General features: G+C 68.8%; 1 protein-coding gene across 3 annotated transcripts; it reads left to right on the top strand.

Annotated features, from left to right (window-relative positions):
* The first annotated feature begins 381 nt into the window (after positions 1-381).
* TTYH3 (tweety family member 3) lies at positions 382-27,527 on the top strand. 3 transcript variants are annotated; one of them, XM_036224387.1, is made up of 15 exons: positions 382-702; positions 14,315-14,484; positions 14,604-14,715; positions 14,890-15,110; positions 15,320-15,415; positions 15,604-15,676; positions 15,949-16,024; positions 17,230-17,285; positions 17,954-18,046; positions 19,396-19,488; positions 19,978-20,114; positions 21,644-21,817; positions 22,498-22,573; positions 23,280-23,380; positions 24,886-27,527. In XM_036224387.1, the coding sequence occupies exons 1-15, from the start codon at positions 580-582 to the stop codon at positions 24,899-24,901; spliced, it is 1,617 nt and encodes a 538-aa protein (XP_036080280.1). In that variant the 5' UTR covers positions 382-579; the 3' UTR covers positions 24,902-27,527. The 3 variants fall into 3 exon arrangements, with proteins under 3 accessions (XP_036080280.1, XP_016021587.2, XP_036080281.1); XM_036224388.1 differs by lacking the exon at positions 23,280-23,380 and having other exon boundaries at positions 383-702; XM_016166101.2 differs by lacking the exons at positions 23,280-23,380; positions 24,886-27,527 and having other exon boundaries at positions 22,498-22,718.
* The last annotated feature ends 337 nt before the right edge of the window (positions 27,528-27,864 follow it).

The raw sequence follows: 27,864 nt of genomic DNA, 5'->3' as shown, positions 1-27,864 counted from the left end.
AATGGTCGCACCAACGAGCGAGCGCCCGGGTGAAGCGCAGCCAGACATGCAGCTAGCGTTCCGGCCTCCATCCCCCTCTACGGATGGGGAGACCGCAGCCGGACTCAAGGGGTGTCCGGTCCCGAACGCCAGGGCTGGCGGGTCCTCCCCGCCTTTCCTGCCTGGCGCCCCTCGGCCGGGGAGAGCAGTCCGGGGTGGGCGGAGCCAGGGTGGGCGGAGCCTCGCTCCAGCAAGCCAATGGCAGCGCGAGGGCGGGGCGAGGGAGCGGGCGGGGCTGACGGGAGGGGCGGAGCCCAAGGGCGGCGGGCCAATAGCGGCGCGGGGGCGGGGCGGCGGGCGGCGGGCGGGGGCGCGCGGAGGCGGCAGCGGCGGCGAACAAAGAGGCGGCGGGCGCGGGCGGCCGAGCGGGGCCGAGCGGAGCCGAGCGGAGCCGAGCCGGGCCGAGCCGGGCCGAGCCGGGCCGGGCTGGGCCCAGGAGCGCGCGGGCGATGCAGACGGCCAAGCCCGGGTCGGTGGGCCCCTGAACCGGCGCCCCGGGCCAGCGAGGAGCCCCGCGGCGGCCGCGCGCCGTCGGCGGCCATGGCCGGGGTCAGCTACGCGGCGCCCTGGTGGGTGAACCTCCTGCACCGGCTGCCCCACGTCGACCTGCGCTGGGAGGCCACCAGCAGCCAGTTCCGACCCGAGGACACCGACTACCAGCAGGTGACGCGGGGGCGGGGGTCAGGGCTCCAGGTCACGGCCCCTCCCCCATCGAGGGTCACGGCCCCCTTTCTTCTCGAGGGTCTCCTCCTGGGCCCCGGGTCTCTCCTTTTCCAGAGTCCAGGGACTTCCCACGTCCCCATCTGGGATCCGCGGCCCTCCTGCAGGTTCTCGCCATCTCTTTTGCTGTCACTGAGGCCCTCCTTTCTGGGGTTACTGGAGCCGCCTCCTTTCCACAGAGCGGCCTCCGCCAGCTGTCAGCTCCTTCCCAGGCCCCCCTGCCCATCACGGGTGTGTGTGGGGGGCTCGTTCGTGGGCAGAGCCCCCTCCCCATGGGACCCAATGGCTCTGAGACCTGCCGGGCTGCTGGCTGTAGGATGTGCACACAGTTCAGTGTGTGCCGGGCGGACACCTAGCCTCCCCAGACTGGCTGCCAGTGGCCCCCAAGGGAGGAGGCCCGGCCACAGGGATGCAAGGTGGGTCTCAGTCTGCAAGGCTTGAGGGGAGCTGAGCCTAGGCGGCCCTGGGGGGTCATGGAGCCCTTTGCAGTCCTCTCCCCAAGTGACCAGACTCTCCCAGTGGAGCCCTTGAGGTGAAGTCATCCCAAACCCCTGTTGCTGAGCCACTGTCATTTGAGTGCAGGGCAAGGCACCAGGCTGTGGGCATTTCCCTCTGCCTGGGGACCCGGATTCCAGCAGCCTCATGACCTGGGTGCCTGGTCACCTGGAACACCTCCGGGCTTCTCTCTGGCAATCATTGCTCGGCCCAGGGGTGGGGTGGAGACAACTTTGCTTGTGAGGATGGCCTGGGAATCCAGGATTCTATGCGCTGTCGTGCCTCCCTGTTCAGAACTCCGTCCTGCATATCCTCTCTTATCCGGGCAAGGGGAGACAGAAGCAGAGGTGAGGGCACCGTGGGCTCCCCATCTCTGCGGGGAGCCCCAAGCTCCCAGCCTCAGTGCTCGCTGGGCGCCTGCCCCCAGCCCTGCTGCCCTAGGTCTGAGCAGATAGAAAGCGGGCGATGGGTCGGCCCAGGCACGTCCAGAGACAGCAGGATTTCATCTAACGCAGCACCCAGGCTCTAGAACCCCAGCCTGGGGGACGACGGTGTTGGGGCCGCTCCTCTGCTCCCCAGGAACTTCACGTGTCAGCCCTGCCACGTCTGTCTCGGGGGGCTCTGCATCCACAGGCCAGGCTGGGCTTTGCTCGAGGAAGTTCCATGCCACTTGTCAGTTCTGCAGCTCCAGGGCAGCCCCTGGGGCACCGGGGGTGTCTGTGACCCTGAGGAGCTGTCCTGCTGGCCTGTGGCTGCCACCTGGCCATGCTGCCAGCCGTGCTGAGACTGGCTGCCTCTCCTGCCCTCCAGGATGCTCACGGTCCTCCCATGGGCCTCCCAGCTGGGTTCCAGGACACATGGTGGGGAGAGCAGCCCAGGCTCCTGCAGGGCCCAGGCCCCGGAGAGGCCCCCCGTTTCTGGCCGCCTCCGTGAGCTGTATTCCCTCCTCCGCCGTGGGAAGGCTCTGACTCACTCTCTCTCTCCTACCTCCTCTCTGAGGAGCAGAATTAGCCACTGAATAATTCACGGGGTGGAAACCAGCCTGTCTCCATCCCCCGCCACCTCTGCTCCTGGCTGTGGGCCGTGGGCTGTGGGGCGAGCCGGACCTGAGCCTGCGTCCTGCCCCTGCGCTCTGTGCTGGTACTTCTGGGCAAGCCCTTGACCTCTCTGAGCCTTCATTGCCTCAGCCCGAAACTGGAGCCAGCTCGCCTTCTCTGCAGGGTCTCGGCGGGGGCGCAGGGCCAGGTGCCGCTGCTGTGCTGGGGCACGCCGCAGAGGCAGCCCCCGTCCTGGGTGTGCGGGCCATGGCCGAGGGCCCCTTCCTGCCTGCCCCGCTGGAGCACTCCTCACTGTGGGGAGGCTGCTGTCCCGTCCCCCTGGTGGGTGTCGGGCCCCGTGTCCTCCTGACCTGGCACACCTGTCTTAGCCAAGGAGCCTGCCTGCGTCCAGCCCCAGCCTGGACTTCGGGGGTCTGACAGTTCCCTCCCGCTGTGTGGGCCGGGCCCAGCTGGGGCGGGGGCTTCTCTCTCCTGAGCCACCCCGGGGAAAGGTGAGGCCAAGTGCAGGTGTGTGGCGTGGGGCGTCCAGTCTTCATCCTTCCCTGTTTTCTCCTGTACCCTTCAGCTACTGCTGGGGGCCCTGGTGAAATCCGCTGGAAATCCCTGTGGGCCAGCCCTGTTTCAGGGTGCTGTGTGGGGACACCTATCACTAACCCTTCCTCACGCAAGCCTGGGGGAGAAGGATGACTGTCCCCATCCTACAGATTAGCAGCTGAGGCTCAGAGTCAGGTAGTAGGCAGGGGTTCGGGCCGGAACCCTGCTTCAGGCCTCTGGCTCCTGTCCTACCAGGAGCCAGAGGCAGCTGGGACCGGGGTTGGGGGCTTCCCGGGTCCCCTCACCGGGCCCCCTGCAGGGGACATGACTGGGGTTTAGGATCTGATGGGGGCTGTTCTGAGGGTTCCCGGAGCCCCAGCTGGTCCCACACAGGCTTTGGCAGTGAGGGGGCATCTGACATCCTAAAGGTTTCTGATTTCTCTTGGGACTGAGGGTCTTAGGCTCCCAGCTTCCCAAGGCCTCCATCCTGCAGAGCAGGGGCTCCCCGGCCATGGACCCCATCTCCTGGGGACCCACGATGTTTGCTGAATGGACAGACTGTGGGTTCTGTGAGGCCAATGGGATCTGTGTGGGAGGTGCAGGAAGGAGGCAGAGGGGCTTCTGGGGGCTGCTCTGACCTGTTCCACCCCCACCCCCCGCCTGCCTGCCAGGAGGGGCCATCACTGCCCTGGGCTTGGAGCATCCTCAACACCAGGCAGCTGGCGGGGCTTTGGTTTTATGGAGGAGGGAGCTGGGGGGGTGGGAGGGCAGGGCTTCGGTTTTAGGGAGGCAGGATTGCAGGCCAGAGTTGGGAAGAGGCCCCCTGATGGACGCACAGCTGAGCTCCGGGGCTGTGCCTGGTATTCGGGACCTGATGTGGCCTGAGGCTCAACTGTGCTCCATGGTGACAGCTGGGCCTGACCTGGCTGTGGGCGGGGCTCCCAGAGCCTTGTCTTGAGGCTGAAGCGCCGGGCCTGGGACTCAGCTCTGTCGCCTCCTACCTGCGTGACCTCGGGTGGGGCATCTACCTTTCTGGGCTTCACATCTTCCCTCTCTTAGGGGGATCTGCCCCCTCAACTCCTACCGGCCCTCACGACCCCCGCCCCCTCCTCGAGCCTCTCCACAGCCCCAGGTGGCCTAAGGTGGAAGTCGCACTCTCTCTGCCAATTCGGGGGGCTTTGGAAGGGGAGACGGATGGAAGAGTCGCAGCCTCGTGTGGCACTGTGGCCGGGCCAGGACAGGGCCTGCGGGAGCCTGGTAGTCAGGGCTTCCTGAGGGAGGTGCCGCCTGGCCTTTCATGGAGTCTGCAAGCAGGCTGTAAAGGGCCAGAAGGCCGGGACTTGCCCGGAGCCTGGCATGCGGAGGGCACACTGGCCCACTTTCCAGGTCAGATGGAAGCCGTCGCCTCGGGTTGGCAGCATGTGGGCCTGTTTCCCATTAGAGCCCTGAGTTCTTGGGTGTTTCTGGCAAGACCCTGAAGATAAGACCAGGGTAGCCACGCAGAGACCGTGGGGAAGAGCGGTCCAGGCAGCGGGAACAGCACGTGCAAAGGCCCTGCGGCAGAGAGAACCCTGAGCCTCGGCCCAGGATGAGGGAGTCCCTCTGGTGTGAGCACGTGGCCCTGCCAGGCGGCGAGCACCCCGTGCCCAGAGGTGGCGCGTGCAGACTGGAGGGCCGCTCGGAGGGGACTCGAGATCACTTAGGGGGCTCCCGACAGAGACCACAGCACCTTGGTTTAATGCAGCTCCGGCAAGGTCAGCCCTGTGCCCGACGCAGGCTGGTGGCAGAGCAGCCATGCCCCGTGGGTAGGCCTGGCCCTGATGTCTTTGCCGTTAGTGGGAAGGCAATTCGCTGTGTTTAAGAAACAGCATTTATTGCTTCTCTTCTGCTTTATAAGAGTAATACTCATTCGTGGGACGTTTGGAAGCGAGGGAAGAGTATGGAGGCAGAAGAAGAGCCCGTCCCGCGGGGCTTTGTCCACGAACTTTGCGTGTGGCGGGTGTGGCTTAAAACTCCGATCGCGCCGCGTGCCCTTCCTGTGAGCTGCTTTTAAACACCACGTGTTCGGGGCCATGACCGTGCACCTTGCTTCTCGGTCCTCGGACTGCATCCCATGGTAGCAGTAAGGATTCTGAGACTGCAAGTGACAGAAACGTAGCAGATGTGACAGCGCGCCGAGGAGCCGGCGGAAGCTGCTGAAGCACCCCTGCCTGGCGGGGCTCACACGCCGGGCCTTGGGGCGCAGGCCGTGCTGGGCAGGCGGGCAGGGAGCCCCTTCTGGTCCAGATCAACTCTGGCTGTTTGCTGCTCGGCTAGTGTCGAGGTCCGAGGGGAAATCTGATCGGCCGAGCTGGGGTCGCGTGCCTGCCTTTGGCCAGGGGAGGGCTGGGCGGTGTGCTGCCTGGACCACCAAGCCTGCCCCCCGGGCGTAGGTGCTGGGGCCGAACTCCGCGTCCTCCGCCTGGCGTCGGGGCGGCGTCCGCGTCACCAGACTCCACGGTTAGGCCTTTCGGTGGCTCCTGGTCTGAGGATGCCATGTGCAGGGTCTGTCTCAGGCACTACTGCTTTGCCAGGGGACATGCAGGGAAGGGCATGCAGGCCAGGGACATCAGCCGTCTTGTGCCTGGCCAGGGGCTCTCGGTCAGGCTCTGGGCAGGGTACTGTGTGGCTCTGACCCACAGGCCACAGCCACTCTGCCAGAGAGGCTCGTGCTGTCTGTTTCATAAACGTTTTTCTGGGGGGCCACACAGTGGCCCTGGGGGTGGCCGCCACACAGAGGCCACCCTCCAGGCGGCAGCAGCAGCAGCAGACACAGGCAGGCTCCCGCTGCAGCCCACGCCCCGCCCCGTGCACACCGCCCTCGCGCAGTTTGCGAGTCTGGGGGGGAGGCTCTGGGCCCCCAGCAGGCATCGGGGCCGAACCCCCTTCCCCCACACTGCTGAGTCCTCCGGGGAGAAGAGGAACCGAATCTGCAGACAGGCACTGGCCACGGATATGGGAAGTGCCTCATGTGGCCCCCGAGGAATTGGGGCATGTGACAGAGGACAGGCCGTAGGTGTGGCAGGACCCCAGGAGCATCCTGTCATGCTGCGCCTGCCTCCTGGGATCCGCAGAGGGCCCCCCTGAGCCCTGTGCCGGGCTGGGACACACACGGCCCTCGGGTGTCTTGGGGCTCTCCTCGGTCTTGGGGAGGGGGAGGACCCTGTGTGGTGAGGCTTCGTTGGGCACACACTAGGTACTGTGCCACCCAGAGCAGGGAGCCACTCACGCAGCCAGAGGCAGGGCCACTTCCCGGAGGACATCCCTGGCCTGAGGTCCTAGAAAGGGCCTGCACGTGCCTGGGCCTGCCCTGGGGCCCCTGCTGGACACAGGATGGCAGGTGCCAGCAGATCGGGCCTGCTGCCTGCCCGGCGGGACCCCCGGGGTGCACAGCACGGCGGACATCTGCTGAGGCAGCGGGGGCCCTTGCCGCGGTATGCGGGCTGCGCTGGACCTCGGTCAAGGCCAGGCCTCCAGCCCAGTGCCAGAGGCAGGATGGGGCCACCCTTGGTGCCAGCTGGCTCTGGGTCCACTCTTGTTCTTGTCCAGAGCCAGGAGAAGGGGCCTGGATGCAGGAGAGGGCCAGGTGGGGGCTGAGCGGTGTCCTGGGCCAGGCTTGGTGGAGCCAAGGTGGGCGGGCGGGCTGCGGGGGAGGGGCTGCGTGGGGCCCCTCGAAAGCCCCCTTTCCACCACCCCTGCCCAAGGCCTGGTCTCTGTGAGCCCAGATGGGCTCGTGCACACACAGGCCTGCTCACGTGTGCCACCCTCCGCCCAGCTGGCACGTCCCCACCCCCTGGAGAAGGCACCCTGCCCCTCACAGCCCACCCGCCCCTCCTGGGGGACCCAGGCCCCATGGAGGGATGGGGGGCTGTGAGGGGCAGGGGTGCCAGCGAGGCCACCGTTGCGTCCCGTAGGCACTGCTCTGGCCGGCCTGTCCTGTGCTGGCGAAGGGCGTGGGGGTGAGGCCAGGCTGCCCGAAGCCGGAGTGACCACCTCTGCCTCTGGGAAGGGCGGCGGCCATGGTGCGCCCACCCTGCTGCCTGCTCCGGCCCCAGGCACCCCGGCTGGGTCCCCAACCATGGCGAGGGCTGCCCTAGCCGTCCGGCTCCTGGTCTAGGCCCGGCCCGAGTCCAGGTTTGTGCCGCTGGTGGACGCGAGCCCCGATGATGTGAGCACCCCCATCTGGTGGCCTCTGGCTGTGTCTGAGGCCTGTGGCCTAGGTCCCCGGGGCAGCAGGGCAGGGCCGCTGGGAGAGCAGGCCTGGTGGGCCGCAGGGTCGGGCGGTGACTGGCTAGAGCTGCTTTCGGGGCCCTGCTGGGGCTCTGCCCTCGTCTCCATGGCGGGCGAGGTGAGCGTGGCGTGTGCCCACGTGGCCACGAGGCGCCAGTGGTGCTGTCTGTGCAGCCTGCGGCCTGGACCTCGGACCTCGGGGTGGGGGTGCTGGACGGAAAGTTGGGCCCCTCATGGCCCCCTCACCGCGGCCTCTGGCTGCGCTGTCCCAGGCAGGGCCACGAGCTCACCGTCATGGAATTCGAGAAACCCAAGCCTGGCTCGGTGGAAAGTCTGTTTTTAATTCTGGCCAGGATCGGGGAGCCTCGGCCAAGCGTGCCGAGGGGTGGGGGGCTGCGGGCCACACAGCCAGCTCGGCACCCAGCTCGCTCTCGGAGAGCCAGACCTGCGGCACCCACTCTGCCCGGCCCAGGAGGCGCGAGGTCCTTTTCCAGAGCTCTGCCTGGGAGGCCTTTGCTGGCTCAGACTCTGCCTCCTTCACTTAAGTGTGTGAGCCTGGGTGTACCTTCTGGCCTAGGAAGTGGGTGCTGCCCCTGCCCTGGGTGGTCTGGGTGCCAGCAAGGCCAAGTGTGAGGCCGAGGGCCAGCCCTAGGGGAGCTCCGTGGGGTGTGAGCCCTCCCAGCTGGGTCCCCAGACACAGAGGGGCTCAGCCCGATGCCCCTCCCCTCCTCGCCCTCATCTAAGCCTGCCGCCTGGGCACCTGTGGGTTTCCAGGTGGTGCCTGCTGGACCCCCGCCCTGGCCTCTTCCTCCGGAGGAGGGCCCTCGGCGGTTTAGGGGCTGGGGCGGGATGGTCCCCTCACACAGTGGAGGGCCCGCTGTCCCCCTCCCCCCACACTGACCTTCGCCGCACCGTTCGCCAGAGCACTCAGGCCTGGACCCCGTGCTGGCCCTCGGCCTGCACTGTCCCCGCCTCTCCTGGTGCCCAGTCGGCACCCTCTGACCGACAGCGGCAGTTTGGGGGACACCTCCTGGGGCTTCCGCACGCTCCCAGCTCCTCCGCCCGGCTCCCCACAGCCTCGGAGCACCCGGGCCCGCCCAGCGGGGGTCTCGGGAGGCGCCGGCCCAGCCCGGCTTGTGTCTGTCGCTGTGCGCAGTGCCCGGTCCGGTGCCGCGTAGGGAGCCACGTGTGCGGGCATTCCCCGGTCTCGGGCCGGCGCCGGGCTGAGGGCCCTTCGTGTGGTCGCTCAGGCCTGTCCACTCCCGAGGACGTGTGGGTCGCGGCAGTGCGATCCGGGCCCCCGGCGGGGTTTGGCCTTGCCCCCTCTCTGGAGCCCAGCCCTGCGCCCCCTGGCCGTGCAGCCTCGGGGAGCGCCGGCAAGGGCCGAGCCCGGGTGGGGCCCGGCTCCCGCCCTGCCGCCTTGCTGGTCTCTCTCGTGCCACAGGCCGTCGTGGGGCCTCGGGCTGCTGTCACGCTGGCCCGGGCTGGGATCCTGGCTTCACCCCACCAGCTGTGTGCCCCTGAAGAGGTCCTTTGACCTCTTGGAGCCTACCAGTCACCTCTGGACTGCTGGTTCCCAAATCTTCCCTGCACACTGAGTACCTGTGCCTGGGTGCATGTGACTTCCCACAGTGAGGCTGGCCAAGGGTCAAGCAGCTGAGGCGGGGACGTGGCCTCCGGGCTGGGGTCGGGGGCCAGTGAGGGTTTCACAGTGCGGCAGGGGACTCCTCAGCCTGGCTGTGGACTGTGGTGGCCCGCGGAGGGGTTGAGTGGGCAGGGCGGCACTCGGGGTCAGCAGGTAAGGGCGCAGAGGCCGCTGTCCCTGGAATGGCGGGTGTCGGAGGTGGAGGAGGGGCGTGTGCCCCAGCAGTTTGCGTGTGGCTCTGGTGTGGCCTGCTCCCTCGTGGCCGGCACGGGGGTCTGCTGGCCCAGGGCCATGCATGGCACTCCTGGCCTGGTGGGCTGGGGCATCTCGGTGCGGCATTGTGCCCGGGTCGCTGCTCACGCCCACGTGCTGACAGCCCGTGTCCAGGGCCGGCCGCAGGAGCAGCCGGCCAGGGGGTGGGGCAGGGCGTGGAGGGCCCGGGCTCCAGGCCTCGGCTCCTCTCCGTGCCCTCTGGCGCCGTGCACCTTGGGGTGGAGCTGAGCCCCTGCTGCAGAGCGCTTGGTACGCTTTGGTGGCACTCTGCGCGCCCTCCCCTCACAGGGCTGGCCTGGGGCTGAGCCAGGGAGCCCGCGCCCCGGGGCCACTCCCCCGCGCAGGGAGCCGGCCTAGGCCCGCACAGGACAGCGCTGCCTGGGCCCCTTCCCGCCGTCCCTGCCAAGGCTGGGAGGTGTCCTGGGTCCCCCTGACAAGCCTCAGACCCGGAGCTCTGGCTGCTTGGCGTTTCCAAAAGGGGTGAAGCCTTTGGGGGCCTTAGGGCACGGGGGGAGCATGTGCGTGGGCAGAGCATCCCTGTGGGTAGGTCGTTCTGTGGCGGGGGCTGCAGGGGCCGTGCGGGGGACGGGGCGGCCAGGGCTGTGGAACCGGCGGAGGGCCCGGCATGTGTGTGGGCCGCGGCCCCCGCGGTGCACGCATGGCCACGCCGAGTGCCCATCACACGTGCCCCTGAGTCCCTGGCGCTTCGTGTGGCTGGCAGCCAGCACTGTGGCCGGCGGTCAGGAAACGGGCCCGAGCATCTCGCCTCGCCTGACCGAGTGCTGACATCACTTCCATCACACACGGAAAATTCCATTTGGTCAGAGCCCAGATGCTGATCAGACATTTCCCATTCTCATTCTGAATGGGGACGCCAGCCGGTGGCCAGGGAGGGCGGGGCCCCTGTGGGAATGCCAGCCTGGTCCCTGGGAACCTGGCCTCGGGAAACCGGGGCAGAGGTCATGCTGGGCGCCTGGCCTGGGGCCGGTGGAAGCCGCCGCCGGGGCTGGGTGCCCTGGGGCTGGTCCGCAGCGCTAGGCTGGGATCTGAGCTTCGGGTGCTGGGCGCCCCACACCTGGGTGCCCTCCCGCGTAACCCGGGAGGGTGCTGTCAGCTCCCTGCAGGGGCTGTGTGTGGGAGGCTGTCCTGCTGCTGGCCCCCTGGGGTTGCCGTTGAAGCCTGGCCATCCTGCCAGGGGAGGAAGTGGCCTTTGCGTCTCGGAGCAGGGGGTCCCCACATTTCTGGGCGCCAGGCCTCACTTAGTCCCAGTGCAAAGCGATGAGCTTATTGAGGCGTTTCCAGCTCTACCCTGGGGAGGTGTGGGCAGACGGAGCCAGTACACAGGTGGTGGAAACGGGGTCCTGAGCCTCACAGTTGGGGGGTGGGGCTTCCTGGAGCTGGGCAGACAGACGGCGGCGGGGGGCGGGACTGAACCCTGCATGCCGGACACTTGGCTCCCTGTGCGAAGCGGGCACCTGGGCCTCTGGCCGTCCCTGCCTGCAGGAGCTTGCGCAAATCTCACACCCGCAGGTACCCGTCTCCGAGCCTAGGTCAGATTCTAACCCTCAGGGGCCTGGCCCGGGGTGTCGGGCAGTGGTTGGGGTGGGAGGGCCCTCCCCCAGCGCTGTGGCGGGTAGGACCCCCAAGCAGGGGACTGTCCCTGGCTGGCCTGTCACCTCCCCCTTCCAGGCTCTGGTGAGTGTCCGATGCCCAGGGGCTTGGGACCCTCCCCACCCCACCCACCTGCCCAGAACCGCCAGGAGCCTCCAGCCATGGGCTGCTGTCACCGCCAGTGCTGGGGAGCTCACAGGGTGACACTTCGTGTGTGTCAGTGACTGTGGGTGTGCGCGTGTGTGAGGATGCGGTGGGGGTGTGTGTGGATGTGCACACGTGTGCGTGTGTGTGTGTGTGTGGGCGGGGCTGTGCACGCGCTCACCCGCTGGGAGTCGCCCTGGGCCCCTCCCCTCCAGCACCCAGGACACCCGCCTCCTGTCCCCAGCCCACAAGGCTGCGTGGTGGCAGAGCACCCAGGAGCAGCACCCCCGGGGGCCCTGAGTTTTTTCGTGGCGGCCCCCAGGTGCCGTTCTAGCCCGTACACGTGCTACCTCCTTCAACTCTAGGCGACCGCTCTCGGAGACCGGTGTTGCTGTCCCGCCGTGACGTGTGGGGAAGCCGACGCAGAGCTTACGGCCACTGACTCGGTCACATCTAGAACCAGGCAGAATAGCGTCCGACCTCAGCACTCTGGCTCCCTGGGAGCTGGGCTGCCCCTGTGGGGTCTGAGTTTTGGGGTGGCCGCGTGCAGCCACTGGCGCTTCTCATCCTGCTGGTGTCGAGACCTGGGGCCCCTCCGCTTGATCTTGGCTCCTGGGGCCCCGGGCCCCAGCAGGGAGCGCACGGCAGCACCATGAACCCAGAGGGCCCGCGCTTGGCCTCGCGGCTGCCGGGGCCCTTCTCCCCGTGACAGCGGGAAGTGCCGGGAAATGCTCGCCCTGTCTTCAGAGGAGGAAGCGGGGCGCAGAGAGCGGCAGGGACCGACCGGAGGCTGCCCGGAGCCGCGTGTGGCCGAGCTGGGCCCAGGCCAGCAGCCTCCCACGCCGGGCTGAAGAGCTGCACGCAGCTTTCTGGTTCTGTGTGTTTTAATTATAAAGGTAGAACGTGTTTGTGGTTTAAGAAAATGGAAAAACCGAGGACAAGAGCCCGGCGTGAACACGAGCCAGGTCAGCTGCAGGGGAAGGTCGGGTGCCACCCGCCTGCCCCCTCCAGGGCCGGGCCCTGGCACCGCGCACATCCCCCAGGCCCGCACAGCCTGGCCCCCGGTGCCAGATCCCACGGGGCCGGCGATGCTTATCTCGCCTCAGTTTTCTCGTCTGGCACGGGGGCATGGGGGTCCCGGCGCCAGCAAGGCAGTGGTGCGTTGGGTCCTGAGGACAGTGTGAGCGCCGGTGGGTCACCACCGGTGCCGTGGGGCTCACCTACCCTGTGCCCCTGAGCCCGGCCGCCTCGCCCGGGAGGGCACCCTGGGTTTAAGCAGCAGCTTCGAGCCAGCTGGGCTCGGGACGTGGGGGTGGGGGCCCTGCCTTGCTGGTTGTGCCCCACAGTGAGGGAGCAAAGGGTGGCCTGCAGCAGCCAGTGCGGGGCGGAGATGGGGCCGGCCGAAGAGCCCGGCAGGACCGTGGGAGCCAGGGCAGCCGGGCTTCGAAGGAGGCTTCCGGGCCGGGTGGGGTGTGGTCTGACCCAGGGTTTGGGGCGGGGCCTGCAGGTGGCAGCGCTGGGACCTGGTGACTGACTAGGGGCTGGAGGTGCCTTGGTTATGGGAGTGCAGATGTCCCTTCGAGCCAGGGCCCCGAGGGGCAGTGCTGTGCCCTCCCCTTTGCCTCCGACCTGTGACCTCGGGTCTGGCAGGGCCTGCGGCTCCTCTGACCAGTGTCCAGCCTGGGCAAGGGAGGGCAGACCCAGAGACACACAGATGGCGCCCTCCCAAGCACCCTAATGCGTACTGACTTCTGGGGTGGGGTGAGGCGGGGTGGGCAGGTAGGGTGCAGTCCCAGGCCCCTTTAGGGGCACGCCCCTCCGTGACTGAGTCCAGCCCCCCTGGCAGGCCCTGGACTCCCACCTGGACACTTCCCGCTGCAGCCTGGCCCGTCTCCCTGTGTGACTGTGAGCAAGCCCCAGTGCTCCAGGGCCCAGAGTGAGCCTTGGGCTGATGGGGTGGTGCCATCCCCATGAGGCCTGTTCCCTCCCCCATCCAGCTGGTGGGCAGGGGTGGTCTGGGCCCATCAGGCCCTCCTGCCAGTGGGGGGCAGTGGGCGGCTGCACCCCAGCCTGAAGGAGGAGTAGAGGGCACCTGCCCCTGACATCCACTGTGTCCAGGCTGCTTGCGAGGCAGCCAGTGGGCGTGGGCTGCAGCCTCATGGTGGCTTCTCCGAGAGGGCGCCCCAACCCCATGCATCCTGGAGGGCACGGAGGCCCAGCCTCCAGACAGCACGTTGGCCCAGGGCACGAGCGTGGCTGGGGACCACGGCTGGAGGTGCCTTCCGGTCGGGTGGAATGGGGGAGAGCCCCTGCTCAAGTGTGGGGGTGAGGGGGTCGTCCGGGGCTGATGGCCGGGCAGCCTGTCGAGGCCGCTGAGCTTAGTGCCATCGTCCCTGTGCTGCCTGGCAACCGTCTCCTAGAAGACACTCTATGGTCCCGGCGCCTCTGTGGCTAAGCCTCCTGTCCCGGGGGGCCCTGCAGGGCGGGTGGCCGGGGGGTTCCACTCCCGGTGGCTCCCGAGGCCCAGGCCCCAGGGAGGACCGCATGCCGAGTGTTCACATGTGGGGAGGGAGGCCGTGCGCAGGTCCTCCGGCGGCCGGGGGTGCCTGTCACACAGCCCCAGTGGCACCCGTCGGGTGAGCGTCTCCCCGTGTCAGGCCTTCTGTGTGGCGGCTCTTAACCTGCCCCACCCCACCAGGCACACGTGGTCAGGCCCAGCCTGCTGCCCCGTGTCACCCACCGCCCCCGCCCCGCAGAGGACCGGCGCCGAGGTCCTCAGGGGCCGTGACGCGGCCGTGGGCCCTCGCTGTGCCCCTCTGCAGCCCCATGTTCATCCGTGAATGGGCCGAAGCGCTGGGCCGGCAAGCAAGCGTGTGCCCGAGGAGGGGGAGCCGGGTGCCACGTGCTCCCCCCACCCGGGGGCCCGGCCCACGGCTGACCCCACAGCAGACGTCACTGCTTCCCACGGGGACGCCATCCTCCGTGACAGCAGGGTGTCTCCCGGGACTTTGGGGGGAATCCTGGGCCCTTCGGGCTGCTCGAAAAGGCAGTGGGTCCAGGCTGCCTCAGTGCTGGTGGCCAGGACGGGACCTTGATGCAAACAGCCTCTCCCCAGGCCCAGCTCTCTGCCTGGCAGAACTGAGACTGCCCGCCTGTTGGCGGGGGGGGGGGGGGCAGCGTTACCCGCTTCTTACCAGAGAAAACGGAGGTTAAAGGCCTTCCTGGGCCAGGTGGCCAGTAAGCAGCAGCGCTGGCCCCACCCAGAGGCCCTGCCGCCGCCCTCCCCAAGGGGCACCTCCCCCCACGGGGTTTGGTCTGGTCAGGGATCCCGATTCACAGCTAGCCTACCTTGGAGGACCCCATGGCCCTGCCCATCTGCCCCTCTGAGTGGGGCCTGGGTTGAGGACGTGAGTCTGGAATTCCGGGCCCCGGTGACCACAGGCACGTCACACAGGTGTTGGGAGCGAGGCCGGGCGCTCGGCCCTAGGGCGTCCCCACCCCCAGCGCCCTTTCCGGCCGCCCGCAGGCGCTGCTGCTGCTGGGCGCCGCCGCGCTGGCCTGCCTCGCCCTGGACCTCCTCTTCCTGCTCTTCTACTCCTTCTGGCTGTGCTGCCGGCGGCGCAAGAGCGAGGAGCATTTGGACGCCGACTGCTGCTGCACCGCCTGGTGCGTCATCATCGCCACCCTGGTCTGCAGGTGAGCGTGGGGAGGGGGCGGGGCCTGGCCGGGTGGGGGCGCCCCGGGGCCCCTGCAGGGGCTCCCCGCGGGAGGCGAAGGACTCACCAGCTCGCTTGCGCGGCCCCGCCCTGTCCCAGCGCCGGCATCGCCGTGGGTTTCTACGGCAATGGGGAGACCAGTGACGGCATCCATCGGGCCACCTACTCGCTCCGCCACGCCAACCGCACTGTGGCTGGGGTCCAAGACCGCGTGAGTGGCCGCCGGGCTGAGGGGGGGGCTCCCTTCCTGCGGCCGAACCCCGCGTCTGCGCGTGTGCCCGAGCGTGTGGGAGGAGGCCCGGGCGGGGCAGCCGAGGGGTGGGCGTGCGCGCGCTAGCTGGAGCTGTCGGTTCCCCGGCTCACCCCGCCCCGCGGCCTGGCGCAGGTGTGGGACACCGCAGCCGCCCTGAACCGCACGGCAGAGCCCAGCCTGCAGAGCCTGGAGCGGCAGCTGGCCGCGCGGCCCGAGCCCCTGCGGGCGGTCCAGCGGCTGCAGAGCCTGCTGGACACCCTGCTGGGCTACGCAGCTGCCATCCCGTTCTGGAGGAACCCAGCCGTGTCGCTGGAGACTCTGGCGGAGCAGGTGGATCTCTACGACTGGTACAGGTGCGGCCCCGCCCTCTCTCCTGCCGGCCCCGCCCTCTCTCCTGCCCGCCCCGCCCGGAGCTGCTGGCCCTGGGTGAAGTGGTACCCCGAAGGGCCAGGCAGCTCCGCCCCAGCGCCTGAGGTGTTACGGGTTGGTGGGGCCTGGCCTGCTCCAGCACCCCCTCCCCCGCCCGCTGTGCCCCCTGTGCCCACATGCTGGCTGCCCGCAGGTGGCTGGGCTACTTGGGCCTGCTGCTGCTGGACGTCGCCATCTGCCTGCTGGTGCTGGTTGGCCTCATCCGCAGCTCCAAGGGCATCCTGGTGGGGTGAGTGAGGGCCACCCCCGCCCGGCTCCCTGAGTCAACTCCCCGCCCTCCCCCGTCAGTGGGTCAGGCACAGGGTCTGCCCCTGGGGGGGCCACAGATCCCGTGGGGGGGGACCCCCAGACACACCCTGGGGCCTGGCCCTCCCGCGCCCTGGTCTGGGGGTGCTGACGGCCTTTCTCCGCCCCAAGGGTCTGCCTGCTGGGAGTCCTGGCCCTCGTCATCAGCTGGGGCGCGCTGGGCTTGGAGCTGGCCGCGTCTGTGGTGAGTGGCAGCGGGGAGGGCGGTCCCCGCCTGCTGCGCCTCAGCATGGGGGAGGCTGTACGAGCAGGGGCTCTCCTCGTCCCCCCAGACTCCCAGGGCACAGGAGGGCTGCGAACCTGTCCTTGGGCACACAGCAAGGCAGCGTCTCCCGGGCACATGCTCTTCCTTCCCGAGCCAAAAGCAGGCCCTGGGGGACCAGGCTGCCGCTGAGAGCTGAGGGTTTTGGGGGCCCAGCTTGGTCACCCCGTCTTCCTTGCTCACACCCACCCCAGGGCTCCAGTGACTTCTGTGTGGACCCCGACACCTACGTGACCAGGATGGTGGACGAGCACTCGGTGCTGAGTGGGGGTGAGTGTGTGGCCACGTCTGAGCTGGTGCCCCCGTGGCCAGGCTGAGGAAACCCCTGAGCAAGCCGAGTGAGCCTCCTCTTTGCGGGCCCTCGGTCTAGGTCCCTTGTCCGGGAGGCAGGACTCACCCAGGTGGGGAGGCAGGAGCTCAGACAGGAACCCCCTCCTCAAGCGGGAGGCTGTGAGACCACAGACCTGGGTGAGGCCAGTGGTGCCCGGATGGGGCAGGTGACGGGGGTCGAGGAGGGGAGCAGGTGACGCCGGCTGCTCAGAGCAGGCGGTCAGGGTGGTCTGCCAAAGAGACGGCGCCGAAATGGGGCCAGAGCAGGCCGTGCACCCGTGCAGAGGCCCCGAGGCAGACCGCTGTGGGAGGCGGGGGCAGGAGGCCGGAAGGGCCAGGTCTGGTCAGGGATCGGGCTTGATCCCAGGGGGCTTCGTGGGGTGATAAGCAAGGAAGAGGGGTGGCCTGTGGGTGTGTCCTTTGCAAAGCCACTTGGGGCTCTTGGGACAGTGAGAGTTCAGGAGGGAGCCAGGAGGCACTGCGGTCCTGCAGCAGGACACACGGCCCCTCAGGCCAGCAGGCGAGAAGTGGACAGGGCCGTGAGCCGAGGGACTTCCCAAGGCGTCGGTGTCGGGGAGAGAGGAGCGAGCACTCAGGGCCAGTGGCAGGGTGCTGGGTGACCTTAAAGTGCTTAATGGCCCAGGAAAGCCCCGAGGGAGTGCACAGGGGCTGGCTTTGAACCTGTTTAACGAGGGAGCCATTCCAGCTAAGCCTGTTCGTGATGTCCCCCCCAGGAGGGAGGGTCGTCTGTCCCTGTCGGGGAGGGCTGAGCCAGGGCAGCAGGGCTGCTGGAGACAGCCACGCTCCCTGCCTCCGGGCCATCGGCCAGGCCTTTCCAGGCCCTCGCTGCTTGGGGCTCTGCGAGCGTGAGCCGCCCCCAGCCTTGCGTGAGTGCCAGCCACAGAGCACATGGGGCCGGCATGCCAGCCCCATTTACAGGCGGCCAAAGCAAAGCGGGTCCTGTGTTCTGTTTTGACTTGAGCTGGACGGGACCCCAGACCTGAGGGCCCAGCCCTGCCCCGCCTCTAGCTCTTGTTCCTGGCGCCCATCCCATGCTGGGCCCCAGAGGGTCCCCAAGACGGGAGGCACCTGGGGCTTGCACAGCCACGCCACCATTCAGGGCAGGGCCTCACCTCTCTCCGCAGACATCCTGCAGTACTACCTGGCCTGCTCGCCGCGAGCCTCCAACCCCTTCCAGCAGGTGAGAGCTCAGCCACTGCTGTCCGGACGCTGCGCAGGTCCCAGCTCCACGTTCCCCACGTCCCTCTGCTGCCCTTCAGGCCCTCTCATGCCCACTGGGACCCTGCGAGCCCCCGGGCACAGCTGGGAGGGGGCAGGGAGCTGGGCTGTGCGGTGCTGACGGCACTGACTGCCCAGGGGTTGTCACCCAGGTGTCCTTGGTGCAAGCCTTCTGGGTGGCCCTTAATGGCCTCTGAATTCCTGGGCGCCTTTCACTTCCTGGTTGCCCTTGGACAGCCCTGCAGAGCAGTGGGGGGGACTAGGGGGGGCCACGTCTGCGCTGGGGTGATGGGGTGCTGTCAGGGTGGGCTGGAGGGGAGCACTTAGCCGGCTGCCTGTCCCTCCACATGATTGCATAGCCCTCTGGGGTCTTGAGGATTACCCGTCTGCTTTAAAGTTGTTGTACTTTTGGGGATACCTGTTGTCTGGGTGTGTGGACCCCAGTGTCCTGCAGGCCCACAGAGCCGTGCCAGGTGCCCCTTCTGGCCCTGGCACAGCCAGGGCACCCCGGGAGCCTCGGTGGCCTCACCAGCTGGATGCCCTGTGTATGGGCCGGGGCCTCAGGTGTGTGTGCGGTGCGGGTCAGGCTCTCCGGCCCCGCTGAAATCGGGGGGCCTTTCTGTGGAGCAGAAGCTGTCGGGGAGCCACAAGGCACTGGTGGAGATGCAGGACGTCGTGGCCGAGCTCCTGAAGACCGTCCCACGGGAGTACCCGGCCTCCAAGGTGAGGGGTGAGCCGGGCCCCATGGGGGTGGGCTCCCCTCTTCCTCCTGCCCCTCCACATGCCCCTGCATTTCTCCAGGGATTTTGGTAGGTTCTTAAAAATAATCCTGTTCTTTGTTTAAAAAGTCACACGAACACTTCATATTAAAAAACTGAGGGTCAGGGGTACAGATGCCCGAACAAGGCAGAGTAGGATCTGCCCGCCATGATTCCCGTGCGAGGTGCGCCCCCTGGGGGCCTCCTGGGGATTAGAGGAGACCGCGCTCCCCCGCGGCTCTGGACGGAGCACGGCTGCTCACGCGGGTCGCCGTGGCTGCTCCAGACAGCACCCCGCCGCCCCGCGGTGCCGGGAGCCCTGCGTGACCGGGCTCTCCAAGGCCGAGAGCAGCCGGCCCGCTCGATGAGTTCTTCGCGGGGTTTAAGCGTGAAGCGCCCTCGAAGGCGACTCCCTTTCGCTTCTGTCAGTCAGGGCCCCCTCTCGCTGGCGCAGCTGAGTGGACAGGTAGGTGGCCAGCTCGCTCAGGCCGCCATCCCAAGGGACCCCGCTGGCGGGCAGCTTAGACGGGCGTTTATTCCTCCCAGTCCTGGAGGCCGGACGTCCGAGGTCACGGTGTGGCCGGGGCCGGCGCCGCCTGCGGCCTGCCCGTGGCACGTGGGCGTCTGTCTGTCTGCTCCGCGCCCTCGCACGCGCGTCTGTCTGCGCGAGTCTGTCCCGGTCTGTGCCTGCGAGGGCAGCCGCCGCCGGACGCGGTCAGGGCCACCCCGCGTCATTTTGTTGCCATCGCCTCCTCCCAGCCACACGCGAGGTCCAGGCTCAGGACTGCCACATGCACCTGGGGCCGGGGGGGTGGGGGGGCGCACACCGTCCGTCCACAGCAGTAAGTTGCCGCCTGGAATCCACTTCAGAGTGCAGAGGAGCCTTAGAAAATGGGTCACAGAAGGCGGTGTCTTGTCACTTAAAATGTCATGAAAATTTGTCCTTTAATTATTCCTTAAAATATGGTTTTTTAAAAGAACCAGGCCAACGTCAGGACACATGTAGGTATTTCTTTTTCTCTCATACAATGAAGGGACCACATGGTGGTGGCCGCACTGGACAGGCGTGGGTGGGTCCCGCCCTCCCCCTCTATCCCCAAGTCCTCGGCCGCCCCCAGGCCCAGGCCACTGACTCTGGGGCTGCCATTTCTAAAGGCCCAGGGTCCTTGGGGGACTGAGAGTGTGGGTTTGAGGGTGGTCTCGATGGTAGAGCGTGGGGCGCACGAAGCCTGGGGTGCACCCCGGGCCCCTGTGGCTAGCTTGGGCTCCCCATCCCGACCGTGGTGCCGACCTCACGTGCTGTGTGTCCCCCAGGACCCTCTGCTCCGCGTTCAGGAGGTGCTGAACGGCACGGAGGTGAACCTGCAGCACCTCACCGCCCTGGTGGACTGTCGCAGCCTGCACCTGGTGAGAGCACCTGGTGGACCAGGGCCGTGCAGCTGGGGACCGGGGCCTTGCAGCTGGGGACCGGGGCCGTGCGGCTGGGGACCGGGGCCGTGCGGCTGGGGGCCGGGGCCGTGCGGCTGGGGACCGGGGCCGTGCGGCTGGGGACCGGGGCCTTGCGGCTGGGGACCGGGGCCGTGCGGCTGGGGACCGGGGCCGTGCGGCTGGGGACCGGGGCCTTGCGGCTGGGGACCGGGGCCGTGCGGCTGGGGACCGGGGCCGTGCGGCTGGGGACCGGGGCCGTGCGGCTGGGGACCGGGGCCGTGCGGCTGGGGACCGGGGCCTTGCGGCTGGGGAAGGGCTGCGCAGAATGGGGGCTCAGCCCACCCTCAGTCCAGCTCCCTGGGGGCAGGGCGGGGCTGGGGCCGGGCGCAGCATCCCGTCCTCACCCTGCCCCCGTCTCTCTCTTCTGGTCCCTGTGGGCCTGGCCGCCTCCGTCCTCGCCGGCCTCAGGACTACGTGCAGGCGTTGACAGGCTTCTGCTATGACGGCGTCGAGGGCCTCATCTACCTGGCCCTGTTCTCCTTCGTCACAGCCCTCATGTTCAGCTCCATCGTCTGCAGCGTGCCACACACCTGGCAGCAGAAGAGGTGAGGCTCAGGGAGGTCCTGGAGCTCGCGCCCAGCCGTAGCGCACAGCACGCCGTAGAGAGCTGCCACTGGGCTGACCATGTCCTCGTCCCCAGGGACGGGCAAGTGCTTCCTCACCCGTTAGCCCTGTCCAAGCCTCTGCAGTGACTGTGAGGCTGTGGGTCCGAGGCGAGCACCCCCATTTTGCAGATGGACACCAGCCCGGAGGTGCTCCCAGCCCAGGTGACAGGCGCGTCCGGAGCAGGCGGGGAGAACCAGCTCCCCAGCCTCGTCCGTCTCGCCGCCCCTGGCTGCAGATGCGCAGGGTCGTGGGTGCAGAGACCAGCTAGCTGGCTGTGGGCACAGCTGTGGGGAAGGCCCCAGGTGTCATGGCCTCCGTGGCCACTCAGCGGGGCGATGAGTATGGCAGCTACCTCCCCGGGGGCCGTTACGTTCTTGTCTTCGAAGGGGGGGATCCTCGCAGCCCCTGCCTTAGTTCCCTTAGTCTTACTGGGTGCAGTGTGTGTGGCCATGCTGGGCCCTGCCCTTGGCGCCGCGGAGCACCTCACAGTCACCTCCCTCCCACCTGGGTGACGGCAGCTGCGTGGAGGCCCAGCTCGAATGGAGAAGGGCTCAGCTCCGGTCTCTGCCCTGTGTGCTATTTTCTCTTGTGATGGTGGTAGTGGTGCTGCCACTGGTGACGGTGACGGTGACAGTGGTGGCAGTGGGAATGACGATGGCACCTACAGGGGCGTGGCTAAGAGCACAGCCCTGGAACCACATGGCCTGGATTCAGACTCGAGCTCTTCCCTTGCTTCTTGTGTGACTCTGGACACGTCACTTACCCGCTCTGGTCTCTAACCGTAAACTGGGGTTGTGACCGCCCCGGCGTCCGTGGCACTTGGCGAACCCCTCGGGCTCAGCCCTGTGTTGGGCGGGTAATTGGTGCTGAGACCACCGGCTCGCTCGTCTCACTGCGTGGAGCGTGGTGAAGAGACTCTGCTCGAGGTCACCCCGCTGGTGGTGGGCAGATGGGACGTGTGCCTCGGTCTGGCTGACCTTTGCCCTCAGTAGCAGGCTGCCCAGCCCTGAGCTCTGCGTGGGACCAGGAAGGGCCGGAGGCCTGGCTCACGGCTCCCTTGCCTTGCCCTGCCCCACAACGGCGTGAGCGGGGTGGAGAGTGGACAGCTAGCGGGCAGCAGGGCGGGAAGAACAGGACTCAGTCCTTCCCGGGTGTGGGCTCGGGCCACCCGAAGATGCAGGCTGGGGCCTGCGGAGCCAGAAAGGGGTGCACCGCCACCTCCAGGCACCTAGCCGTCTGTGCTCCCCCCGGCGGGGCCCGGCCCCCTCCTTTTAGTTGGCATTGTCCATGTCCCCAAGTACAGGCCAACGCACAGGACCTCTCTCAGGACAAACCCGGGTGACTTGCCCACAGTCCAGTGGGTATGTGGCCGAGCCAGGGTTGGGACCCACTGTGCGTGTGCCAGAGCTGACCCCCTGCAGGCGGCCGCGTGTCAGAGCCTGAGCCTGTGCTGCTGGCTCCCCCACAGAGGCCCCGACGAGGACGGGGGCGAGGAGGCCGCCCCCGGGCCCCGGCAGGCGCACGACAGCCTCTACCGCGTGCACATGCCCAGTCTGTACAGCTGCGGGAGCAGCTACGGCAGCGAGACCAGCATCCCGGCCGCGGCTCACACCGTCAGCAACGCCCCGGTCACCGAATACATGTGAGTCACACCGGGAGCCGGGGGCAGCCCAGGCAGGGGCAGGCAGAGCTGAGTCACGGGGCGGGCAGCGTGGCCACAGGCACGTCGGCCGAGCCGCAGCGTGGAGTGCAGGCCCAGCGAGGAAGGGAGAGGAGGAGGGCCGGCGAGAGCCGGGGAGGACCATGGCAGGGCCGCTGGGACGGCGGCGGGGCCCTCGGGCAGTGGGGTCCTGTTGGGGCTGGGGGGGCTGCCTGGGTTTGGGGTGGGGTCAGCCTGCTACTGAGCGCCTCCTGCGCCCAGGCCACGGGGAGGCCACTCGGTCAGCTGCAGGGTCTGGGTCTGGGAAGTAGGGCTGGCTCGGGGCTGGGCCTGGCCGCGTGGCAGGCAGGCAGCCGGGCGAGGGCGGGCTCTGGCTGGGCCGGGGTGGGCAGCCGGGTGGCCACGGGCCCCCTCTGAGCCCTTGGTTACTGTGCCAGGTTCATGGGATGCCCCCAGGCCCTTGCTCGCAGGTACATACAGGGCAGTGAGGAGAGCACACGGTGTACCCCGCCCCTCCCCCGCCCCCCCGAAGTCAGGATGGGAGCGAGCAGTGTGGGGTGGGCGCCGGGGCGCCAGTCTGCCCGACCCCAGGACAGGCCCTTTGACCCAGAGCTGGGACCGCAGCGGCCAGCAGTCACGGCCCTTCTCTCCTCGTGCCGCAGGAGCCAGAACGCCAACTTCCAGAACCCGCGCTGTGAGAACACCCCCCTCATCGGGCGCGAGTCCCCGCCGCCCTCAGTAAGTCCCTGGGCAGGAGGGAGGCTGGGGGCCCCCAGGCCTGGGTGGGGGCGTGGCCCTGCCGCCCGGGTGGTCTGGAGTGGACCTCGTAGGCAGTGCAGGCCCCGTGGACAGCTGTGAGCCTGCAGTGGGCACCAGGGGCTGTCCCCAGCCGGGACTCTGCGGCCATCTGGTCCGAGTGCACGGGGCTCAGTGGGCCCACGAGCTGGCGCCGAGGTGCCCTGGGCCAGAGCGGGCGGCCAGGGGTCAGCCGCCGGGTGGCCAGCTCCGCTCCGAGGGGCGCCGCCCCCTCCTTTCCTTCCCGAGCTCCACCCAGGCCCTGGAGCCCGGCCTGGTGTCTCCTCTGCCCGGGGGCGAAACGTGGGCGAGGGGACAGGGTGGCTCTGTGCCACAGGGAAGGAGATCGCAGCGGCAGGGGCCCTGGTGGGCTTCCCGGAGGTGGCGGGCTGCAAAGGACAGGGCGGCTGAAGCGGCTGAAGGCCACCTTGCTTCAGAAGTGCCCGCCCATGTGTGCGGTGGCCCCGCCGTGGCCTGCGGTGCAGAGCTGGCCCGGGCCGTGCGGGCCCCCGGGCAGTGTCCTCACGCTCGGCCGCCCCCGGCGGTGCCGTGTCCCACCCCGTGGCCTCCGGGCCGGGCCTGCGCCTGGGCGTTGAGGCCGCCTCTCTTTCTCTCTCTCCTGCACCCCTCCCCCCCCGGGCCATCCTAGCGCTATCTGGCTGCCCTGGATTCTGGCAGCCACACGGGCTGGCAGTTTAAACCCGTGGACAGTGCCCGAGCACGGTGGTGGCCGTGCCCTCAGAGTGACAGGTACTGACCCGCCCGGGTCCCCTGCCCTGCACTGCCCGCCTGCACCTCCGTGCCTCGCACCTGCTCACTGCGCTACCCTCATCAGGGCTGGCCTTGGGCCCGTCGGACGCGCCCCGAGGCCGACGTAGACCGGTTCCCATGGGGCCAGCTCTGGTGGGCACTGGCCTGCGGGCTCTGCGGCCTCCAGCCCTCTGGTGCTGCACTGGACGGTGGCCTGCCTTCCCACCAGGGACAGTGAGCCCCTCCCCACCCCTGCCCAGCTGCAGGTGGCCCCAGACCCCGTGCACGCCTGTGCACAGCACCAGGGCTCATGGGCGGATTTCAGGCGAGCTTGAGTCCTGGGGTGCAGCTGGCAGGCCCGGCCTCGAGGTGCACACGCTCGTGCAGCGAGCGCGCAGGCTGCTCCCCGCCGTCCCCACACACCTGCATGGGCTCCCTCAGGGGCCCCGGCTGCAGCCCCCTGGCCCCGGCCCCGCTGCATGTCATGGAATGACGCCCTCGGGTGCCACTGCTCCCACACCGTCTCCTGCCGCCTGACGGGCACGCACACCTCCTCCCCACCGGAGTTCTGAGGGGGCTCGCAGAGGCAGGGGACGTCGTCCCTCCTGGTCTGGGGACAGTGGGGTGGGGAACCAAGTTGCTGGAGCCCCTGGCGGACGGCGGGGTCAGCACGTGGCTGGCCAGACCCCCCCCCCCCCCCGCTGGTGACGCTGGGCGCACACCTGGGTCTCCGCTCCCCCCCGTTCGGGGCGTGGCCCTTCGCACACTGGCGGTAGCACACGTCCGCCACACGCGTGTCGCGAGCACACGCGCAGGCCCTGGGCGAGGCCCTCGCGCCGCGGGTTGGACCAGGGTGCCTGGGACGAACAGGCCGTCCCCTACTCCAGCCGCCTCCGTGCCCGAGTCTGTGACCCTGAGCACTCCACAGCTCGGTCCCCTGAGCGGGCAGCTGCGTCGTCACCTCAGCCTGCGGGGCCTGCTTGGCTTCAGGGGCCCTCCCTCCCAGGGCGATGGGGCAGAGTGGCCGTGGGCCGCCGCCCTCCTGTGGCCCGTGCCCTGCCACTCGGGCCTTTCGGTGACCCTCTGACCCTCCCTGGAGCCCAGCCTGACCTCGCCTTTGCGTAATACCCGCCTCGTGGCCCCTTGGCCAAGGTCCCACGAGGGAGGAGACAGCTCGTGTGTGGCGGGCCTCCACGCTCTGGCTTTTGGGGTGGGGGGTGAGGGGACAAGCTGTGCCTGACCTGGTGCCAGGTGCCCAGGACAGGGCCGGGGCCCAGTGTGCTCATCGCATCCTGAGCCCGGGCAGCAGGGCTCCGGCCTCTGCTCCCTGGGACCCGCCGAGGCTCAGTCTGGGCACGGGGCCGGCCAGCCCCTCCGGAGGCCCCGGCCCCAGGGCCGTCTGCCCTGCCACTGCGTCCCGTCCTGCCCCAGAGGCGCTTCTGGCTCGGCCCCCGCCCCCCCGAGGCCCGCGCCCTGCTGACCGCCCGCCTCCCTGTCTTCTGCAGTACACGTCCAGCATGAGAGCCAAATACCTCGCCACGAGCCAGCCTCGCCCCGACTCCAGCGGCAGTGGCCACTAGACCGCCCAGCCGGCCACCCGCCCCACGTGCCAGTCACCCCGCCCCTCCCCGGGCCAGCGCTGTCGCCTGCACGCGGCCGCCCGCCGGACCCGCCGCACCTGGGCCCCTTGCCCTCCCCCTTCCCGCAGGAGCCCGGAGGGCCGCGGCGAGGGCCCCAGGCTGCTGGAGACACGGGAGCTCCGGCCAGCGCCCGCCATGGGTCACGCGCCGCCACCAATCCCGGGCCCTGCCAGCCCGCCCCCGCCCTCCCGCCCTCCCAGGATTCGGGTTTGCAGAGCTCCGGGCCGGGCGGCGGTGCTGCCCCTGGCGCTCCCGCCGTGGCACGCTGACCCCGGACCGGCCGCGCCGTCCTCGGCTCGCACCGCCCCCCACCGGCGCTGCGCGGTCGCCGCTTTGTTCCCAGGCGCCTCCCGCTCCTCTGCTGTGTCTGCGGCCCCCCACCTGTCGCCAGCGGCCTCTGGGGAGGGCCCCCCTTTTCTGCTTCCCGCCCAGCATCGCTCTCTCCCCCAGCGCCCGTGGGCACCCAGCCCTCCCCGGCAGCAGGACAGCGAGTGTCACACCGAGCCCGGCTGCCACCCAGTGCTGGCCGCCTCCCTGGTGCCAAACCCCTTCCCTGCCCTCCACGTCTGGCAGCTCCTGGTTCATTCTTTGCACTAACCACACTTGTCATCTCTAGGGCAGGCGGGCGCCAGGGCTGCTGGCCCAGCGCATTCCCTCCCGGTCCCCTTTCTGTCCAGGACAGGCGCAGTGTCCTGGAGCCCGGCCTCAGGGGCTGGACCCAAGCTGGCTGTGAATGAGCCCGTGGCCCTGCCGCCCCCCTTGGGACTAACCACTAACCTCGCCCCAGCCTCCGCAGAGCCCCGGCGAGCGCGGCCCTGAGGCCTGCACAGCTGGCGGGGTCAGGCCAGCACGGCCACTTCTCGGGACGCTGCTGTGGGGGACGTAGCCCGACAGGCAGTCCGTGGGCCTGGAGAGCCCTCCCCAGGTGCTGCCCAGGAGGACCATGTCTTGGGAACAGGTGTCCTTTGGGTCGTAGGGCCAGGTCCCTGTGGCCTCGGACCCCCTAGCTGTGAAGTGGGAGCGAGGCTTCCCTAAGGTGCTTTGGGCTTCAGTGTACAATGTTTGCTGTTTCCTGCTGTGGCCACCCACAAACCAGGACCGGAAGTACTCCGCTGGCCCCGGGCCTGGCCCGGCCAGCCTGACTCAGAGAGGCCAGGCCAGGGCCCGAGGTGGAGGTGGGCAGCTGGCCGCGGTTCACAGGCGCGGGGGCGTTAACTGGCGGAGCAGCGGGCAGTGCCCCTTCCCTGGGCGGGCCGGGAGAGCCCACCTTCCCCTCCTCTGGGACCCTCTTTCTTTGTGCTGGTATCTGGGACCAAAAGGGTAGACGGGGCGGGGGCCAGGCTACTGCTGCCCCAACCCTGGGCAGTGTCACTAGGAGGGGAGGGGGGTGAGTGGGCAAACACGGGGCGCCCCGGGGGGCCAGGGGCCCCAACCTCGAATCTGGGCCCCTGGGCGCGGCCGACCGCGCTGGCTGCCGCTTCCCCCGGGGCGGGAGCATCCGAGCCCCTGGGCAGCCCTGCCCGGGCGCCCACCGCGTGCTCAGCCACTGCTCAGAAGCACAAGCAGCCGCCGAGCACGCATGTGCACGGCACGGGGGGCGGCCGCCCGGCCGGGGACCCGCCCCGCCTGGCCGTCCCGCCCCGCCAGTGACTCAGTGACCTCGCCAAGTCCCTTCCACTCTCCGAGGCTGAATAGAGGAAAAGTGGAAAAATCAAAAGGTTCAACCCAAGTCCGTGGAGAGGAGGGGGTCCTGGGCTTGTGGTCTTTCTGTCCTAAGTTTTTGGGGCCCCCTCCCAGACCAGCCCCCATCCCAGTGACCTCTCCACAGCCACTCCCACCCCCCCACCAGTGGGCCTTAGGCTCCTCAGGCCCTGCAGTGTTTTGGGGGGGTGGTCCTTGACCATGTAGGGGGCAGGGAGGCCGCATAGCCCCCCAGGGTTCTGCCCCAGGAGGTGAGCAGGAGGCCTGGTCCCACGGGGACACCTGACTCGTGGGCCCTGGCTGCTGCCACAGGTTCGGGTTGCGGGAGGCCTGGTTGGAGCCCCCGGCCGCTGACCCTTCCCCAGCCATGCCCACCTCATCTCACTATGCAATTCCAGCCGGAGCACTGGCCCCCAGCCCGCCGGGCCCTGCGGGAGGCGCGTGGCAGGGGGGTGCTTTCTGTTTGATCATGTGGTCTGTGCCCATTAACACTGCCCTCCCCGGCCCCTCCCGGCCTCGCCCCCCCCCCCCGCCCCGGTGTGGGTGACCCTGAGCTGAGTGGGGACTGAGGCCCAAGCCCCTGGGCGTTTTCCTCGGCCCGACCTCCCCAGGGCCGTGGCTGGATGTGCTGTTGCTGTTTCTGGGTTTTTGTTTTGTTTTGTTTTGTTTCCAAACTGGGTTTGGGGGTTGATTTTTCTTTGGGGGCTTTATTTTTCTTGGCAAATACTAGAAATCTTGTCAATGTAATTTCTGTGGTTTCTATTCAGCTTGGGTTTCATGTTTTAAAATAAATTTTAAAAAACAGGCCTCTTTTCCTGAGTTGTTTCGCCCCATCCCCCAAGTTCGTGAGCAGGTCAGTGGTGTGCAGGGAGGCCCTGGCGTGGGGGGGACCGGGTTGTGTGGGCGGCAGCCCCAGGAGCCGGCGGCGTGGGGACAGACGGCTCTGCGAGGGACACCGGCCTGGCGGGCCAGGTGGATGGGGCTGGGGTTCGGGGAGAGCCCTGGGCGGGGATGACTGTCTGAAGCCAGAGCCTAGTGACGTCCCCTGGGGAATGGGTGCTGAAGAGGGGACAGCAAGACCCAGGACTGGCCCGGGGTCCCCAGGGTCCCGGCTCTGGGAGGGGGAGGGAGTGAGCGGTGGGG

This window comes from Rousettus aegyptiacus, unplaced genomic scaffold, assembly GCF_014176215.1.
Source record: "Rousettus aegyptiacus isolate mRouAeg1 unplaced genomic scaffold, mRouAeg1.p scaffold_m13_p_7, whole genome shotgun sequence".
NCBI lineage: Eukaryota > Metazoa > Chordata > Mammalia > Chiroptera > Pteropodidae > Rousettus > Rousettus aegyptiacus.
The sequence above is the reverse complement of the archived record's forward strand: the minus strand, read 5'-3'. Positions and strand labels throughout refer to the sequence as shown.